This window comes from Gorilla gorilla, chromosome 12, assembly GCF_029281585.2.
Source record: "Gorilla gorilla gorilla isolate KB3781 chromosome 12, NHGRI_mGorGor1-v2.1_pri, whole genome shotgun sequence".
NCBI classification, from domain to species: domain Eukaryota; kingdom Metazoa; phylum Chordata; class Mammalia; order Primates; family Hominidae; genus Gorilla; species Gorilla gorilla.
Window position 1 is genome coordinate 106,589,746 of NC_073236.2, and position 20,861 is coordinate 106,610,606.

Consider the following 20,861-nt stretch of genomic DNA (forward strand, 5'->3'; position numbering starts at 1 on the left):
AGTTTATCACGCTTTTTTTTTCTTTTTGAGGCAGTCTTGCTCTGTCACCAGGGTGGAGTGCAGTGGTGTGACCTTGGCTCACTGCAACCTCCAATTCCCATGTTCAAGCAATTCATGTGCATCAGCCTCCTGAGTAGCTGGAATTACAGGCGTGTACCGCCACAACCAGCTAATTTTTGTATTTTTAGTAGAGACAGGGTTTCACCATGTTGGCCAAGCTGGCCTCGAACTCCTGACCTCAAGTGATCCACCCGCCTCAGCCTCCCAAAGTGCTTGGGATCACAGGTGTGAGCTACCATGCCCAGCCTTTATCACACTTTCTAACATCTTAGTTATCTATTAGTTATTGCCTCCAAGTAAGTGGGGTTCTTTTGTTGTTCTTCACTGACAAGGCCCCAGTACCTAGAACAGTGGATGGCACACAGGTAGACACTTAATAAATATCTGTCAAATGAAGGAATGAATGAGGATGCTTTCTAAAAGACAATACTTCAGGGAGTGATTTTGGCCATGGTTTGGAGGCCTAATTAGCCATGACTAACCAAGCCTGGCCAACACCAGACGGAAAGGTGCCAGGTCCTATAAGCTGCTGGTGCTCCCTCTGTGTGGCTGGGCTCCTTGGGGTCCCTGCTAGTTGAACATGGCCGCTGTATCATGTGAACAGGATAGAGTTCACAGGGAGCCTAGAGATGGGGGTTGTGCCGGACTCCACGGCAGTCACACAAGCCCTTGCTCAGCCTGGGCACACGACTGGGAGAGCGCAGTTGTTCCTGGCCAAGTGCAGCAAGGAAGGAGGCATGGAAAAGAGGTGACACAAAGTCAGAGATCAGGAGGTTTTTCCCCATGGGCCACGGGGACAGACATGGTGACCCCTAGGAATCTGATTACCGTAAGTTTCCCTAATTTTCTCCCACACACATTCTACTGATGATGAAGAGACCGAATCTCAAATCAGCTTACGAATGCAATGATAAGGATTTTTTTTTTCTTTTGAGATGTAGTTTCACTCTTGTTGCCCAGGCTGGAGTGCAATGGCACAATCTCGGCTCACTACAACCTCTGCCTCCTGGGTACAAGTGATTCTCCTGCCACAGCCTCATGAGTAGCTGGGATGACAGGTGCCTGCCACCACGCCCAGCTAATTTTTGTATTTTTAGTAGAGACGGGGTTTCACCATGTTGGCCAGGCTGGTCTCGAACTCCTGACCTCAGGTGATCCACCTGCCTTGGCCTCCCAAAGTGCTGGGATTACAGGCGTGAACCACTGTGCCTGGTCAGATTTTTTGTTTTAAGAGACAGGGTCTGGCTCTGTCACGCAGGCTGGAGTACAGCGGCGCAACCATAGCTCACTGCAGCCTTGAACTCCTGGGCTCAAGCGATCCTTCCGCCTCAGTCCCCTGAGTAGCTGGGACTATAGACATGAGCTACCATGTCCAGCTAATTAAAAAAATTTTTTCTTTGTAGAGACAGAGTCTTGCTATGTTGCCCAGGCTTGATGATGAATATTTTTCATGTGAATTAAAATTCCACAATAAAAAAGGGCAGAAATAAAAAGGCAAAAGAATTATGATTTTTTGCTAAACAAATGGATATGATCAAATGGACCATAAAACAATGAGCTGAGTGAAAGAAAACGTTTCCTTTGTTTTAATACACAAGATAAAAGCTCTGGCTATAGCGTGGAAGGAAGGTGGCAGGAGGAGATGAACTATAACTGAGAGAGGAAAGGGAAGTGTAGCAGAAGTCAATCAGAAGAGTCCTGTTCCCCTGCAATTTCCTGACATCTAAGTCTGGGATTTGAAAAAAATATCCTGTGTATTATATTATATATGACACGTTACACTCTGCACTTATTTATATCCAGAAAGGGCAACTATGCTATGTTATAAACACTTAATGTATCCTACACATACCATTGGCTTCTTTATCCCCAATTCCCCTAGTGGAATGTCGGCTTCATGTAGGCAAGAACTGTATGTTTTACCCTTGGATCAGGGCCTGGAACCAGATAGGAACTCAGTAAATACCGGTTACGTGAGTGAATAAATGACAAATAGCTGCCCACCCACCACCTACTTCCCACTTTACTTGAACTGTGAATTACACCATTCTTTACCTTACATGGGAGAACCATGGTGTTTCTCCTTCCTCTCCCAGCTATCTATCCCAGAGTACCATATACAGGTTGAGTATCCCTTATCCAAAATGCTTAGGGCTAGAAGTATTTCATATTTGGGATTTTTTTTGGGGGGGTGGTGGTAATTTTGGAATGTGTACATTATTCTTACCTATTGAGCATCCCTAATCCAAAAATCTAAAATCTGCAATGCTCAATGAGCATTTCCTTTGAGCATCATATCTGCACTCATAAAGTTTTAGAATGTGGAGTGCTTTAGATTTTGGATTTTCAGATGAGGAATACTCAACCTATACATGTAAGGGAAAAGAAGGAGCCAGTGGTGCCATTTTTATTGCTATAGAAGCTGCCATGCTACACTTAAGACAATTCATGTTGACAGAGTTTGCCTCTTCATGGTGGTTCATTAACTACGACCAGATGCTGACACTTCTCCAAGTCATGGGAAACTTCTCCTTCCTTCAGCTATGTGGGAGTTATTTAGCCCTGCTTAGACCCGGGCAGGTCAGCCTTGGTGTCAACGAGGCTTCAGCTCCTCAAACAGAACCTCAGAAGAAAATCAGTAAATGGGCATGAGATAAGAATGCCAGCCACTTCTCAGTGTTAATTCAAGTACTATGTACAACTGCTCCATTGCTAAATTTCAATCACACATCAGCCTCACTGCTGAATACTGATCACATGAGCTGGCTTTGTCCTGCAGCACAGCCAGAGGTAGAAATCAGGACATAGCACTACTGCCATAAGTTTCAGAGTGAGTCTAACAAAGGGAAATTTGGACCAATTTAGAATATTGGATTAAGCCCATAAAAAATAAAATTCATGCAGAACTTATTCCAGAAAGAGAATAACATGCATAATAATTATGGAGAGTTCTAGTTATACTACCATGTATAATACCAACATAATATTCTAACTTGTATTTCATTACTTATAAAATTGTCCAGGTTCTGGAGTCAAGGCAATAAAGACCAAGTGTCACAAAGAGTATACTCAATGAGTACAGTAATTTATAAAGCATTACAAGTTTTCTAAAACCACATTTTTAAATTCAAGTCTTTGCCAAGTAAATGACCAACAAAATTAGAGCTGCAACTAAATTACAGTGATTATGCAACTCTCAAGTTGCAGAAATCTGTGTTAAAAAAGTATAGAATTAAATCATTAGTAAGTGCAAAAGACAAAATAAATGTGAATATATTTATGTTTAGTATATTCTTTTGGAACAACAGCTTTGACTAGTGAGCACTTGAGGTCACTTATTTTTTTTTTCTGAATATAATTTTGCATGGCACAACCATCAGTAGTTATACCACAGACCATTTCTTAGGAAGCAAGCCTTTACCATCCATGATTTAGAGCTAGGCAAAGAAGCAAACCTGCATCCTTCTAGAGTTTAGGAATTCTGCAAATCTGTTTCCTCAGTGACTCGGATGGGCTTGCACCCTATGCCTCAAGCTGAGGAATATTGTAATCTCTGCAGAAGAATGTATGCATTCATGGAGTGTCTTTTCTAAAAGCTCTGGTCTCAAAGCTCCAAATATAAAATTTACATAAAACTTGAATCACTGAAGCATGGATTTCTTCTAAATCTCTCATCACCCACATTATTATGATGCTTTCTTCCATTTCCCAACTTCCTATCCCTTCCAAACCCCTCAATCTGTTTGCTCAATCCACCCTGAACTCTCTCTCTCCCAGTTCTAGTCAAATCTGGCATCCATGTTTTGTCTGCTCAGCAGGAGAGTAATTTCAACAATCTTCTGCTCTTTATAAGATCAGTTTATTCCTCCCAATATAATAATTAGTTTCAGATGAACCTGGTTGTTGGCACTCGGCTTGGTTCCATTCTGGTACTAGCAAGGAGAGCAGATATTTCCTGTTGCACTATTTTTTAGAGCAAAGAATCTGGGCACTATGTTAGACCCAGAACAAAACTTTTGCAATTTACTTCTTTAAAATATAGCTGAGTTTCAATAATCTAGATTCTCAAAAGAGATCAACTGAAATTATGATTATGGGAATCTTTTCAGTTTACTTTTAAAATGGTTCAGGTAAATTATTCCTCCATTTAGCAAGCTATAATAGGTCATCAAGAACACAAATCTTATGAAAATAACCAGTGCTGTATTCTTGCAAACATATAGAGGTTGCAAGTAGGAAGCCAAGAGCATTATCTTAACATCTTACAACTTAATTAGCTTTTAGGAGATAATAAATACTGGTAGGTAAGTAAATATACTGCCTTGGAAATAAGGATATTAGGGGAAGAATTCTAGAAGATCTGTTCACAGTGATACAGAAAAATCAAGCAAGACATTCTTTTTTTCTTTTTTAGACGGAGTGTTGCTCTTGTCGCCCAGGCTGGAGTGCAATGGTGCAATCTCGGCTCACGGCAGCCTCTGCCTCCTGGGTTACAGCGATTCTCCTGCCTCAGCCTCCCAAGTAGCTGGGATCACAGACACCCACCACCACACCTGGCTAATTTTTGTATATTTAGTAGAGATGAGGTTTCACTATGTTGGCCAGGCTGGTCTTCAACTCCTGGTCTCAAGTGATCCACCTGCCTGGGCCTCCAAAAGTGCTGGTGTGAGCCACCGCACCCAGCCGCAAGACATTTTTTACACACAGAATGATCAAGACGATCTACATGAAGCACAATCAAAAGAAGCAGAGTCCCAGGGGAAAGGGAAGTTGCCACAGTTTTCCTTTAGGTCTCCTACATGTCTCCTATCAGTCCCTGCACATTTCCACTCATTAATTCAGTACCAGTCGTGGAGCCATCTGTGAGTGTTTTTATCATCATAACCTTAGGTTATCCTGTTCGTAAATCCCACCAACCCCTGAGCTATGCTTTCAGGTATGGTTTACTTTGATGCACACATGCTTTGAGGCTCTGAATTATGCAGTACCTCTTAGTGTCTTCAAGTCTTTGTATAAGTGAAAGCAATCTCCTCTCTCTTTTATCACACAATATGATTTCGTATGGTTTATCTTACCTTCACACGTACGGCCATCTGCAGAGATTGAGAAACCCTGTTGGCAGACACAATGGAAAGAACCCTCTGTGTTTAGGCACTCCCCTTGAGGACCACAGAGCCCTGGATGTTCACATTCATTAATATCTGTAATTTAAAATAGAGTCTTAAAAACTTGAAAAAAAATCGGTTTCATTCCCATATACTATCAAACAGATGGTAAAGAAATTTATTATGACATGGCTGGACATTTATTTAGTGGAACAACTATACCATTTGTCCATAAATCAACCACAGGACAAGCTGAGTTATGAGAGAGAAACTATTTAGGTTGAGTTAGGAAATAGCCAATGTACAATCATTTTTGACCTGCAAAAAAAGCAATTTCATAGGTTCGACCCAAAGCTACCCTTATTTTAGACATATGGGGCTTGAGGAATACTCCACAACTCTGAGAGATGCTCTTCATTGGTGAGAATGCTGTGTCCTTCTTTGCCCTCTCCCATTGCCATGCACACAGCTGTTATAGTCTGTAGTACCTTGTTACATTCCTGCCTATCCATCCCCAGGATGTGGGCTTCTTCAGGGCAAGGCTAGACATGTCTTATTTATAGTATTTGGCTCATAAATGGCACTTCACAAATGTCTGCTGAATATACAAATGAAATAGACCCCAATCTATAACTCATTGGAAATGGGTAATAGAAATAAAATACAAGTAAAAGAAGGCCTATTTAGTTATTTTAGAGACAGGGTCTCACTCTTTTGCCCAGGCTGCAGTGCAGTGCATGATCATGGCTCACTGCAGTCTCAAACTCCGGGGCACAAGTAATCCTCTCTCCTCAGCCTCTCGAGTGGCTGGCACTAAGGTACTGGCCCCATGCCTGGCAAATTTTTTAAATTTTTGGCAGAGATGGGGTCTCACTATGATGCCCAGGCTGGTCTGGAACTCCTGGCCTCAAATGATCCTCCTGTCTTCGCCTTCCAAAGTGCTGCAGTTACAGAGGTGAGCCACCATGCTTGGCCGAGAAGGCCTTTTAGACCATGAAAATTCGTATTTGCATGGTTTCCGATGATGAAATCAGCGAATAAGGGCTCAGTGCAGTGCCTACCACACAATGAAGCGTCAAAAAGCAGTAACTACTATTAAGAAGACTCATGAACAGATCATGCCATACACTTGTGTTGTCGACTTTATGCTCAGCTTGTCCTCAGTGTAATTGTGCTCCCCGTGGCCAGGGTCAAGGGCTACTTCCAAACACTGATAACACATGGACTGTTTACTATAAGTAAAAGGCTCTTTCAAACCAGTTCTAATTATATTGGCTAACAGTGCCCAAGATGACAACATAAAGCGCCTAGAGAAAGTTTCACCTGTTCACAATGGTTCTGATACATGCAACTGCCTAATTGTTTTACTCATCTGTGTCCCTCATTACACTGATGGCTCCTTGATAAATGATCTCAGTTGAAAAGCTCTGAGTTCCTGACTCCTATTGGGTACATTGCAGGGTCTTATGAATGTTTGTCCACCACAAAATTTCTCAGTTATTTTCCTTCTCCGCTAACTGAATGGTGGACTGGTAAAGGTTCTTGTAGTTAATTGGGGGTCATAAAAATGATCACATGTCCTTAGCAGCAGCATTCAGGAGGCATAGCTCCACTAAGGTCGTTTTCCTATCTTCCCCAAGTCTCGTAGGCCCTCCCTTTATCTCTTACAAAAGAGGTCTTCAGTACAGGAACCCACATGAATACTGCAAAGCTTAATAAGAACAGGGAAAAGGTACAGAATATATGTTCTTCCTATTGGCTGCTACAACACGCTTAGCCACTGACCCAGTGGTCCTCAATAAAGTCATCCCTTTCCCTACAGCCAGAATCTCCTGAAGCTCTTCTTTTTGACTTGTTGATCTTCCCGTGCAACAGAAATTCTGGCAATTATTGGTTTAAACGTCTTCCTTTATTAATCTTGAACTCTTTAGCCTTCCATCTGCAACATAATTCAGATTATTTGGCCTGCCCATCGCTGAATAAAAATAAGAAACCCAACAGGAATTACTCATACTTTCTTAACAATTCTCCTATTCTTGTTACTGTCACTAGTTTTTAGATATTTCAAGGAAGGCCAATGAATCATTTTCTACTTATGTATTTCTCAATATGATTTTACTCTGTGAAATTCTTTACTTCTTTGATAAAATCTCTGATATTGTCTATGTTTGTTCTCTACCTATTGGTAATATCTTAGATTGGCCATCCTTTTTGAAGTTTGACCTCCTTTTGGTCCTCAGATCCACTCTTTATTTCCAACCTGCTGCCCAAGAATTACCTCTGTCTGAGGAAGAAGGTGGCATGAAGTTCCACTGGCTTGGGGATCAAGCTCAGGACCTATATCCATCTTATTAAGCCCTAATAGCTACCTGAGACCCCTCTTCTTATTTTATCCTATGCCTCAGTGTGGCCCTTTAAAAACTACCTGCTTTGCAACTTTGCATAGGGAATAATGTGCACAAAGTTTTTGCATCAAAAAAGTCACTGATTAACACAAATAATTGTCTAAAAAGTTTGATGACAGGAACTGAAGATGAATTCCTAGACTTTTTTTTTTCCAGGAAACTGCTAAGAAAGAACAACATGAATATTTGGAACTAGGGAAACATATGCATTCAATTTGGATTGTACTTATTGAGGCATTTCTAAACTATGCTGCTAGTAACTTCGAGCTGAAAGCCAGACTATATTTAAGTTGGGTTTCTTTCATGGGTCCGCAATTCCACAGAAATTCATAATTTGGCATGCGTAAATCAAAACATGAAACTGAACTGCATTCTGAATCTCAAATGTATCCTGCCACATTTCTAAAGAGACTATTAACATGGAATTTCCATACTGTCTGTATATCATCATTAGTTTTGTATGGGAAAGAAAATCTTAAACATGCTTCCAACTGAAAATGCCTTACTGAATATAGAAGTATTTTCAGAACATTAGGTAAGGTTTAAAGTTTATGCCTATCACACACTGTTATTCAAACATGTCCATGGTTATTAGCATTGCCATCAATTACATTTTCAGAATTTAAACAAACTCTGAAATCTACACCTCTCTACAGAATGCTGACATGATCAAGGGATTAGAGAGAAGTAGGCTACTGACTTCAGGCAGAGTGAAAGATCACAAAACTGCCTCTAGTGAAAGAGCAAAAAGGGATAATTCAAAACGAGGTGAGTATATATATGCCATCATATACAGCTTCTAACAGGAGGTGGTGGGTGATAAAACAGATTCACAGACACTATTCTTTAAACAGTACTAAGACCTACTTCAGAAATGCTTCTCATTTATTTGGATTTACATTTTTCAGACATATTAACTTATTCTGGAAAATAGGAATAAATGTGACAGAGAATGAAGTCAATTTAATAATGATTGATAGTCAATAAAACTCTGTATGTTTGGAGTAGTCACATATTTGAGAGGTGATATCAAACCACAGACACAAATTTAATATATTGAGAGAATGAAGTAGTGCAATTAATGAATCAGATAACTAAATTAGTTCCGTGTGACTGAACTCTAGAAGTTAAATTTATGCAATATGAAATCTTGGTCCATTTTTATTAAGATTTGGTTTTGCCTGTATTTGGCCAAAACAAATTGTGACGAGAAGAATTAGAAAAGAAAATATACTTTTAAGCCAAAAAGCCTATAATAAAAACAAGATTCAGGGTTTGGTTTCCTTTTTTTTTTTTTTTTTTTTCCATCTCTTGGTATTTTTATATAAATCAAGATTCATTTTGTTAAAAGGTAATAGTCCCAAAGTGGAAATATTCTCACATATATTTATAATTCAAATATTCCTTCTCTTTTGCATTAAATCCAAGCACATTTAATTTCTGCATTGGAAAAAATTGAATTTCACCTTATTGCATGAGGATGGCAAATAAATACATGATCTCAAATGAGGTACATGGTATATTTAAATCTTGGGATTTTAAAAATATCTGTCTTGGGTACACATCAAGTGCAGGAAGGTGTATATTTAAATCTTGGGATCAGTAAAGGAATTAATTTTTAAAAACCTTGTGGCAAAGGTCCGTGTTTTTCATATCTCTGACACATGGCTGGGTGTGACTGGTAATATAGATATATAATTCCAGTGCCACTATCTTAGAGAGTAGATACCATCTTCTCCTACAAGAAGACTGTTATTTGGGACATGTGAGATGAGATATAATTTACGGCAATCCAGAATTTTTAAAAAATCATACATATTCAGTAATAGTGGGTAAAAAGTAACTCCAACAATTTTTTTTATTTATTTGTGCTTTGGGATACACTACACAGTTCCATAACGGTAGATAAACAATAAGAAAAAAATAACATTTATTGGGTATCAGAAATAAACAGATATAAAGGTAAAATAAGTGTGAATTTTCCATGGAAAATATAAACATGGGTTTACTAACACTAGTAAATAGAGGAAAGCTTGTGGGGCAAGTCAGGTATAGCTAAAAATGTTGGGATACAGAATCTAGAGAATTTAATTTTTTTAGCTATAGTGTTGAAATGACTCAATGGGCTACCTTGTGAGAGAAATCACTTAATTTCACTTTCTTCTTTCTTTGGGCTATAAATGTAACAATAATTGGTATGGCAATGTAGGGAAGAGTAGTGGGAAAAGACCCTGGGTTCAAATCTCAACTTTACCACTCATTAGAGAGCAGCATACTCACTAACTTCTCGGAGCCTCAGTTACCCATGCACAAAATGAATACAAGAAAAGCTACCTCTGAAGGTGCTGTAAGAATTCGAAGAGATACCAAGATACCCACAGTACTCAGCACAATGAAGAAGCTCAGTTACAGCTGCTGTGATTGTTATTATTAGTACCTGTGTTGTGTTGCTGTGTTTTCATTAGTACCCTTCATGCACTGTACAGTTTGGAAGATTAAACATGACAGCACATTGAAAAAATATAATATCCTCTTCTTCATGATTTTGACCAAATTATTAGTGAGGCTTTTTAGGAAGAGAAAAAGCAATGGTGAGCCAGGTGCAGTGGCTCATGCCTGTAATCCCAGCACTTTTGGAGGCCAAAGCGGGGGGGATCACGAGGTCAGGAGTTCAACACCAGCCTGGCCAAGGTGGTGAAACCCCGTCTCCAATAAAAACACAAAAATTTGCCGGGTGTGGTGGCAGGTACCTGTAACCCCAGCTACTCAGGAAGCTGAGGCAGGAGAATTGCTTGAACCTGGGAGGTGGAGGTTGCAGTGAGCCGAGATCATACCACTGCACTCCAACCTGGGTGACAAGAGTGAGACTCTGTCTCAAAAAAAAAAAAAAAAAAAAAAAAAGCAATGGCGGGCACTGGATAAAAATAGAGTCAGAAAAGGACAGATAAATACTACCTATGAGACAAAATAAAATATGCCCATAAAAGATGCTATAAAGATAATTTAGAACCCAGTAGCAAGGTTACAGCATGGAATAAACAGTAAAGTACAGGTGACCTCAGCATGGAAGCACGCAGTGAGGACACGGCTCTTACTCATGTGAGTTTCAGTTGACACTATGCTGGACAAAGCAACACCTTCCTGCACTTGATGTGGACCCAAGACAGCTATTTTAATATCAAAAATTGACATAGATTATTTACATATAAATCACATGGCAAAACCACAGACTATCATCTGGAAACATGGCAGAATTGAAGAATTACGTAAATAATGACTGGGGAAAAAAGAGCAAGAAATACCTTGACATGTTTTATTGTCATCTAGCTGAAATCCATCCGGACAAGTACAATCATAGGACCCTGCAGTATTAATGCAGTCTCCTCTCTGGCAAACACTCTTGTCCTCCAAGCATTCGTTGATATCTAAAAACCAATTTAAAAATTTTTAAAGACTAACTAAATCACATATCGGAAAATTAGACATTTCTCTTACATGTAAAGGTACACTATTTTACATCATTTATAATACATAATTTTAAATACAGGACAACTTTTTAATTTTTTTTTTTTTTTTTTTGAGACGGAGTCTTGCTGTCACCCATGCTGGAGTACAGTGGCGCTATCTTGGCTCACTGCAACCTCTGCCTCCCAGGTTCAAGTGATTCTCATGCCTCAGCCTCCCGAGTAGTTGGGATTATAGGCGCCCACCACCACGCCCAACTAATTTTTGTATTTTTAGCGGAGATGGGGTTTCACCATGTTGGCCAGCCTGGTCTTCAACTCCGGACCTCAACTGATCTGCCCCCCTCAGCCTCCCAAAGTGTTGAGATTACAGACATGAGCCACCACACCTGGCCAAGAAATGGAACACATCAAATGAAATTAAACGGAAGAGGAAAAGTCAAAGTTCTGTAGCAAATAATAATTTACTTGATTATATTGTTGGTGATGATAAAGACTTAAAATATTTCAAAAATATTTATTAAGTATATCTTGAGCAACACTTGATCTATTTATACAAGCTTCTGTATTATGCATTATAGAAAAAAATTTAAAAGTTTTCAGCATGGTCTTTGTCCCCAAGAGAAATGTTTGTTCAAAGAAACAAACTATATTGTATTATTAATAATAAAATAAACAAATGATATTGTATTATTAAACATAAAATATTACATTGTTTTATAAGTCCAAACCAATGTAACATAAGAATTGTCACAAAATATAATTATCTGACAAAGTAGTAGCATCAACTTTAGGGGTCATATGCATTTAGACAAAGAATATCATAAAGTTTAAAATAAAACTTTTGTGTAACAGAAGCATATCTGTAAATTTACTTATAGTAAATTTCACAGTAGGGTAGAATATGGGGGAGTCGGAAGAAGAGGGACTTTTGAACAGGAGAACAGCAAGATCAAAAACCTAGTTTAAGTCACTTATTCAGCAGCTGTAACAAACAGGTTTGAGGTAGCCTGGATTTTAAAAAATATTTAAAAATGTTTAAAAAAATTCATAGCAAACGTGCAACTAAAAGTGGTATACTTAACCAATAACGAGTTTTGACTGTGAGAATGAAAGACAATTAATGGCCTCCCTTCACCGCATGAATGTGAGCAGATCTTTCTCAAGGGCTGCTGATTACCATGTTTACCCCTAGTCAAAGCTCATTATTCCTAATGTACTCCATGAGCCCTCTTCTGTTGTGAATGTGAGGATTTAAGTTATTAGCAACGAAGAAAGCTAAGAAACAAAACCTTCTTTGTTTTCTCAGAATTTGGCATTTTATGGCATTTCTTGCAAATAATTGTAATTGCTGCCAAAATATGAGAGATTCCAGGAAGAAGTGAATATGGAGACTGTTGCCATCTGTCTAATACGCCCGGCTGTCTGGTTCAAGTACGGTGATACCAAATTTCATTTTTGTCCTAGAATCCAATCAACCAATTAACAGGCTCCTGTGCTATTCACAGGGCAAACAAAAGAGAAATAAGAGAGTGCCTTATCACTTCTTTCTATCAAATAAAACCACGTTATTTTAATGACTGTTCACCCAGAATTAAAATGCTTCCGGGTACTGACCCTAAAACATGAAACATAGGTGATGTGAATTTGTCTCAACTAAGGCAGGTTCTCAACTTTTTCTTTAATGTGTTTTTCTAGCTTTACTGAAGTATAATGTACATAAAATAAATTGATCTACTTAAGAGTCAGCTCAATGAGTTTTGACAAATGTATACACATCCTTGTGACCACCATCCCAGTCAAGGAACAGGCATTTCCATCCCCAACACACTCCCTCTCACTCCTTTTGTGCTTTGGGGCTTCTTCCTCTCGGCATAATAGTTTTGAGATTCACCCAAGTTGCTGTGTGTATCAGTAGTTCTCTGGTCTTTATTGCTGGGTAGAATTCCATTGGATGAATGCACCATAATTTGTTTACTCATTCACCTTTTGATAAGCATTTTGGGTTGTTTCCATTTGGGCCATTGTGAATAAGGTTTCTATAAATATTTCTAAAATCATAAGTCTTTGTGTGAACATATGATTTTACCTTTTTTGAGTAAATACCCAGGAAAAGGATGCATGGGTCATGGAATTAGGTTATATTTAAGTTTTGAACAACTGTTATCTAAAGTGGCTGTAGCAATTACATTCCCACAGGAAACGTATGAGAACTCCGATTGTTCCACATTTACTCTGACAGCTCTACAACTATTTTAATGGGTGTAAAGTAGACAATCAGTTTTGTTTTGTTTTGTTTTTGAGATGGAGTCTCGCTCTGTTGCCAGGCTGGAGTGCAGCGGTGTATCTCGGCTCACTGCAACCTCCGCCTCCCGGGTTCAAGCAATTCTCCTGCCTCAGCCTCCCAAGTAGCTGGGACTACAGGCGCCCACCACCACGCCCAACTGATTTTTGTATTTTTAGTAGAGACGGGGTTTCACCATGTTGGCCAAGACGGTCTCGATCCCTTGACCTTGTGATCCGCCCGCCTTGGCCTCCCACAGTGCTGGGATTACAGGTGTGAGCCACTGCACCCGACTGACAATCAGTTTTTCCATTAACCTTTCTTTCTTTGCTTTGTAGGAAATGGAGATAATGAAGCGAGGAGAAGCATATTTGATCAGTGACATTAAATAAAAAAGATCATAAGAGAATCCTGGGAATATGAATTTCTACAAGAAAAAACACTTCATAACCTAGATGTCTGCCTCAGCATAATGGAAGCATGTTGCTCTGTTCATGCTGGTTTTTGTTTTTTGTTTTTTTTGAGACTGAGTTTTGCTCTATCACCCAGGCCGGAGTACAGTGGCGTGATCTTGACTCACTGCAACTATTGCCTCCCAGGTTCAAGCAATTCTCCTGCCTCAGCCTCCCCAGTAGCTGGGATTACAGGCGCCTGCCACCATGGCCGGCTAATTTTTGTATTTTTAGTAGAGATGGGGTTTTACCATGTTAGCCAGGCTGGTCTCGAACTCCTGACCTCAAGTGATTCACCCGCCTTGGCCTCCCAAAGTGCTGGGATTACAGGCGTGAGCCACCATGCCCGGCTCTGTTCATGCTACTTTAAAGCAATTTGATTCTCATTTATTTTCCAAAATCTAAGACAAATAATGAATGTGAGGGAAAAGAGCATTATTTTAAGTGTTTATAAATAATTATACACATTAGAAAGCTGAGCATATGTTAGGGTTAGGTTTAGTTTAAATTTTTTTTTTGCAAGGCCTTTATCTGTCTTCAAAGCAATAAAAAGGTTGAACATTAAGAGAACACAACATGGTACTATTTCGTACCACCACCTGGGGTAGCGCGAAAATATATATTTTTCCTAGAAGTAGAGTAACAGGTTTTAAGGGCAGGAACAGTGAATCACTGTCATCTTTCTACCAAGACTGAGCTTGCTGAGGTCACCAACTACTTCCAGCTTGCTAAAAATCCCATGGTTAACTTTTGGATCTTCTGTTACCTAGCAATAACATTTGACACAATCCATCACTCCCTCCTCCTTGAAACACTTTCTTCTCTTGGATTCTGGGTTTTCTCCTTCTTCACTTGCCACTTTTTCCTCAATCTCCTTTGCTGGTTCTTACCCATTTCCTCACTTCTGAATGTTGGAGGACCCGGGATTTATCTCTCTTCTAGCTATACTCATTCCCAATCAATTTCATGGCCTAGAACTCACCCCTAAATTCCAAGTGCACAGATACAATTGCCTTTCAGATATCTTCCTTCAAATATTCATCTTGGGCATCGAAAGTGGAAAGTGCTCACGTGGTGCCCCTCAGGTCTCCACACAGCTAGTTCCTTGGGCATCCGCACCTGCTATTCCCTTGAACTGAATGCTCTACCCATAAATGATTAAGTGTTATCATCCCAGCGAGGCCTCTACTTGCCTCTTTATTTAAAATCACCACCCTTCCTCAACACTCCCCATATACCCCACTCTATTTTCTCTGTAAAACTTATTGCCATTTAACAAACTATATAGTTTACTTATTTATCATATATATATATATTTTGAGACAGTCTTGCTCTGTTGCCCAGGCTGGAGTGCAATGGCGTGATCTCGGCTCATTGCAACCTCTGCCTCCTGGGTTCGAGTGATTTTTCTGCCTCAGCCTCCTGAGTAGCTGGGACTACAGGCACACGCCACCACGCCCAGATAATTTTTCTTTTTTTTGTGTATTTTTAGTAGAGACGAGGTTTCACCATGTTGGCTAAGATGGTCTCGATCTCCTGACCTCGTGATCCACCTGCCTCGGAACTCCCAAAGTGCTGGGATTATAGGCGTGAGCCACTGCACCCAGCCATTTATTGTATTTTTTCATTATCTCCCACACTACAATGTAAGCTACAAAAGGGAAGAAATTTCTGTTTGGTTTATTGCCCTATGCCTAGAACAGTGTCTGGCACAAGCTCCACACTAAATAAATATTTGAACGAATACATAAGTGAATGTATGAATGACTCTGATTTGGAAAGAAATACCAGAAAGAAATACTATCCCACCTTTCCACCTTTTTAAAATTTTGTCCACAAATAAATGACTAAGAGCAAAGGGCACAGAGGGAAAGGGAAAGACACTGTAAGTAGTGAGTCATCTTCTCAGCTTTGTAAAGGACTGTAGGGAGCAACCTTAGTGAGGGATTGGGGAAAGGTTAAGGTAGACACGAGATTAAAGACTGTGCTTGGAGGGAACGAGTCACAGGCAGAGCCTTTGAAAGCTGAGATGCTCCAGACCCCTAAGAATGAGGACAATTGAGGCACATTCATTATCACAGAATGACTAGCTACCAAGCATGCTGGAGTCAGTAGCGCACAGAAGCAGGCACAACACTTGGGATTCTGACTCTACGAGGAGGCCAGCAGGATGACAGGAAAATAAGAAAACAAGGTCTTTGCCAGAGCTATTAGGGGAAAATTACACATGTAAACATAAAAGCCAACCAGAAAGATGGCTCTTCCTTGCACAGCTGTCAGAGGCATGTGAACAGTCACGGCTTAGTTAATTATGGCTAAATATCACTGGGGAGGGTCGGAAACATTGCTAGTTGGGAATTAGCAGGCTGAGGTGCTAACATAGTTTCAAAGGGTGCTCTAAATTAGTTGGATGGACTCCAGTCCTATTTATAACCCAGTACACTAGAGAAACTAGTCCTGACTTTAAAAGGGCCTGATTATATATTCCAAAAGAAGCTTTCTTACGGAACATAATCATACCTTATATACATTAATAATGAAGAACGAGTTTGCTAAAAGCTTTTGTTTGACTTTTCATGCAATGGATGTTTTTGGAATAAAAACCTTAGACTTCTGTTAAAATGCTTACACATTAAAAGAGACAAAGCGAGGAACATGCCCTCCAATGAACATCAGTTACCCAAGACTTAATCAATGGTGCAATTCCTTCTTGGCTTGGCCAGGAATCAGGACAGAGGAGATGCTGATGGTCAGTTTACATTTTTAGTGCCCTAGCACAGGGGTCCTCAATCCCTGGGCCATGGACCAGTACGGGTCCGTGGCCTGTTAGGAACCGGGCGGCACTGCAGGAGGTGAGCAGCAGGGAGCGAGCATTACCGCCCGAGCTCCATCTCCTGACAGATCAGCAGCTGGATTCGATTCTCATAGGAGGGCAAACACTCGTGTGAACAGCGCATGTGAGGGATCTAGGTTGCATGCTCCTTATGAGAATCTAACTAATGCAGGCCAGGCGCGGTGGCTCACGCCTGTAATCCCAGCACTTTGGGAGGCCGAGATGGGCGGATCACAAGGTCAGGAGATCAAGACCATCCAGGTTAACACGGTGAAACCTCGTCTCTACTAAAAATACAAAAAAATTAGCCGGGCGTGGTGGCAGGCGCTTATAGTCCCAGCTACTCAGGAGGCTGAGGCAGGAGAATGGTGTGAACCCGGGAGGCGAAGCTTGCAGTGAGCTCAGATCGCGCCACTGCCCTCAGCCTGGGTGACAGAGCGAGACTCCGTCTCAAAAAAAAAAAAAAAGAGACTCTAACTAATGCCTGATGATCTGAGGTGGGACAGTTTCATCCTGAAACCAACCCCTCAACCCCATCCAGGGAAAAACTGGCTTCCACGACACTGGTCCCTGTGTGCCAAAAAAGTTGGGGACCACTGCCCTAGAATATACCTTACCAGTTACTTAGTTCTAGAATAGATTCTTCCATAAATGTCTCCCTCCAACACCACCAAACCTCCCACCTTGGGATGCCACTATCTAGAATCATTATCATTTACCCATATATTAGAGAGTTCCTAAAACACAACTTTTTCATACATAGTCATATCTTATATTATCACTTATCTGACCTATTTCTCAATAGGGGTGTGTGTGCGTGTGTGTGTGTGTTTGTGTGTATGTATGTGTGTGTGTGTGTGTGTGTGTGTATAAAAATATTAGCTGGGCGCCACCACGCCCAGCTAATATTTGTATTTTTTTAGTAGAGACGGGGTTTCAGCATGTTGGCCAGGCTGTTCTCGACCTCCTGACCTCAGGTGATCCGCCCGCCTCGGCCTCCCAAAGTGCTGGAACTACAGGCATGAGCCACCACATCTGGCCTCAATAGGCATATTGATTACAACTTTTCACTGGTGTTACTAACTCTTTGAGGAACATGATCACCTTAGGATAAAATCTTAGAAGTTGATTTACTGATTCATTAACAGTAGACACTTTAAGGCCTTTAAAACGCTGCCAAAATTGCCTTCCCAAGGGTTGGGTCATTTACACTCCCAGCAGCGGGAGGATATGGGGCTCAGCCACTTGTGACTGCTTGTGCCAAGTTCTCTGGTCAGAAATGTAGATGCTGTAAATGACAACAGATCTTTCCCAATCAACCGGACTGGTAGTGAAAAAGGATCCGGGGCTGCTGAAATGTGTGTGTCATGAAACCATTCACCAAAAGGCTCATCCACTTCTCTCAAAGGTGGGGTTTAGACCCTCCTTCAAAAACTTGGACCCTGCATGGGAGACACAACCCCGCCAACATGCATATTTCTGGTTTCACAACTGACAGGCTCTAAATGCAGCGAAGCCTCAGGTGGGCTGGGAAAAAGCTTGTTACTTAGGTGGACAATGAACGCAAAGAAAGGTCACAAGTGACAGACTGGTGGTAAAAGTGAAAAAGAAGCCCACTGGGAGAAGATATTCCCCGCTCCATAAGCAGGCCTGGTTCAGTCACCCAACCACTGCAGAGAGCTTCTTAGTCAAACAAGTAGTGAAAGTGGTTGATGACTGCACGATACTGGACATGTGGGATATCTTTCAGAAATATTTTATGCAAAAAGCCAAAAACTGAATTCATGTTTGGCTCTGAAAAACCTTCTAATCACCTGGAAAATTAAGTTGTATTTACTTATTTGGAACATTTAGAAGTTGGTTCTGCATAAATAAGGTGTTACAGTTCAGAACTACATACCCAGGATAAACCATCTATAGCTGGTAAAGTTAAACTGATTCCTTTATGCCTTTGGCTGGCACAAGTCTAAAAGACAGCTCCAAGCAGTGCAAAGATAATCTGGACTCTACTCCCTTCTTTGAATTATTTGTGTGACCCCGGGGAAGACACTTTGCAGGGACCTAATGTCTTCACTATGAAATCAAGAGATGAGGTTCAAAGATCAAGCCTGAGATGATGCCCAGATTTCCCTCCGATCTGGGCATTTTATGATTCTGAAATCAGGAGCAATTCTTACCTTCACAGTGGTCTCCAAGCCCAGATGCTCTGTAACCCTGGTCACACACACATTGAAAAGAGCCCTCAGTGTTCCTGCACTGCCCATGAGCACAGAGATGACGGTGCTGGCATTCATCAATGTCTATGAGCAAGAGAATACAAAGAAACTGTAGAAGTGGTGCTTCAAAAACATTTTCAATCAGTCTCAATTGGATCAGTGTAAATTCTAGAAAGACAATGTTGATACAAGTAATGACCATCATGTATTGTCGCTTTTGTAATACTATCTCAGGAGACTTTTTTGCTTCTCAAATATTCAGAGTATACATGAAGACGTGGATATTGCTTCTTTATGAAACAATGGCCTTATACAGTGTGGATTCTGTTCTTAAATAAGAAATGGTGTTTCCTCTCAAGAACTCTGGACACTTGTGGTTGACACAGGTGAGATCATAATATCTTCAAGTTCAGGAAGCACATACTTATTGGGAAGTGAAGTATTTCTGTGTGAAATTCAATGAAATGTTTCTTTAAAAAGTCTAAGGTCAACCCTAGCAAATCCAGAATCCTCACTATCACCTGTAGGAACAGAACATATTTTGCAAACTTTATCTCTAAGGGGGACATTACTACAGTTTTATTGAGAAGTCTTCTTTAGCGATTTTTTTAAAAGACAAGATTTTTCAACGTTAAATACAAAAATTAAGGTTATTAACATTCCACAGCATAAAGCAGCCCGATATAATGACTTTCTAATTGCTGAAATCCAAGTATATAAAACCTTTAAATTAATTTACATGTTTAAATGGAAATTACCTTCTGTAGTAAAGAATTACAGAGAGAGCAATAATTTTTCTTCTTAATACTAATGCCTAGCCATTGATAGCTAATGCCATAGGTTTTCAAATTTAACTGTCTTCAATCTCGTTTTATTGACTTTCCTAACTTATGTTTAAGTCCTGGCTTTCTGGCACTATAATGCAATTATCTGGGTACTTTTTAAAAGGTAAACTCACTTGATTGAGTGTACCTTTTTCAGACCAGGTGCTTTAAGCTGAAGTTTCAGTAGTTCATGTTACTACCCTCTTACCTTCACACTGGTCTTTAGCTGCCGACAGCTGGTACCCCTGTCCACAGGTGCACCTGAAGGAGCCCTCGGTATTTCTGCACTGCCCGTTTACGCATAGATTCCCTTGCTGACATTCATCAATATCTGCAAACACAACAATGGCAATTTTTCTGAAAAAGAGACTACCCAGGAGAATGCAGTGCTCCCTGCAATGCATTCTGGTGTTAGTGTAACAAAAATAATAGTACTTCTTATGTCTGGCACTACACACTTTAGTGTGTATCACTCCACCCATGCTGTTGTATCAACCTCAGTATACTGATCTATAGAATAGAAATAACTAAAAATAGATAATAAATCAATAAGCTACTTATAATAATCATACTCCTCACCATCAGTGTCTTGGAATACAACATGAAATATTTTAGAGTTGCAAACAGAAGGCAGAACCTGATGCAATATAATGTCGCTCAGACAGTTTGTAGACCTGTTTAGTTGCATGAAAGAAGTCAGAAGTAAAACTCGACTAGGAATTTGAAAAACAAAACCAAAAACATAAGCAGTTATGGAAGGAAACAGATAATTCTACTTTGTCTAGAAGTTGAACTATAAGGCCAAACAGTTGTATAAAGAACTCTGGCTCATTTTCAAAGTAACAAGGAAAGCCAAGAGAAATGGTAGTATTATGATGACTGCTGAATACCAAAGGAGAAAGTGGTAAGTGAGGATTTTTAAACATGCTTTGACAAGATAAAACCACTAACTGAGAAAGAAGATAATTCTTAATAAGTGTCCTAGAAAATGTCATGTATACGAAGTTATACAACTGAAGTAAAGGACTGGCTTCATCAATAACTTGAACACGTCTGGTAAGAGTAGAGTCTTCCAGATGTTTTTGTTTGGCCATTATATTGGTCTGACCTAAGCAGATAATTCTGTCTTGCCTTGTCAGTGCAAATACAGCCTCAGAATGTTCTGCTGAATGGCTAGCCAACTTATAAGAATTTTTGATTATTAAAACATGGTAGGTA

General features: G+C 40.1%; 1 protein-coding gene across 17 annotated transcripts in view; it reads right to left on the minus strand.

Moving 5' to 3' along the window:
* The window catches only part of LTBP1 (latent transforming growth factor beta binding protein 1), a 452,790-nt gene that overhangs the window by 78,963 nt on the left and 352,966 nt on the right, over positions 1–20,861 (minus strand). For all 17 annotated transcript variants that reach the window (XM_004029082.4, XM_004029083.5, XM_063695966.1 and 14 more), the window contains 4 exons: positions 19,852–19,974; positions 18,781–18,903; positions 10,873–10,995; positions 5,136–5,261 (listed from right to left, as the gene is read on the minus strand). In XM_004029082.4, the coding sequence (XP_004029131.3) occupies positions 5,136–5,261; positions 10,873–10,995; positions 18,781–18,903; positions 19,852–19,974 (495 nt within the window). The remainder of the gene's footprint in view (positions 1–5,135; positions 5,262–10,872; positions 10,996–18,780; positions 18,904–19,851; positions 19,975–20,861) is intronic.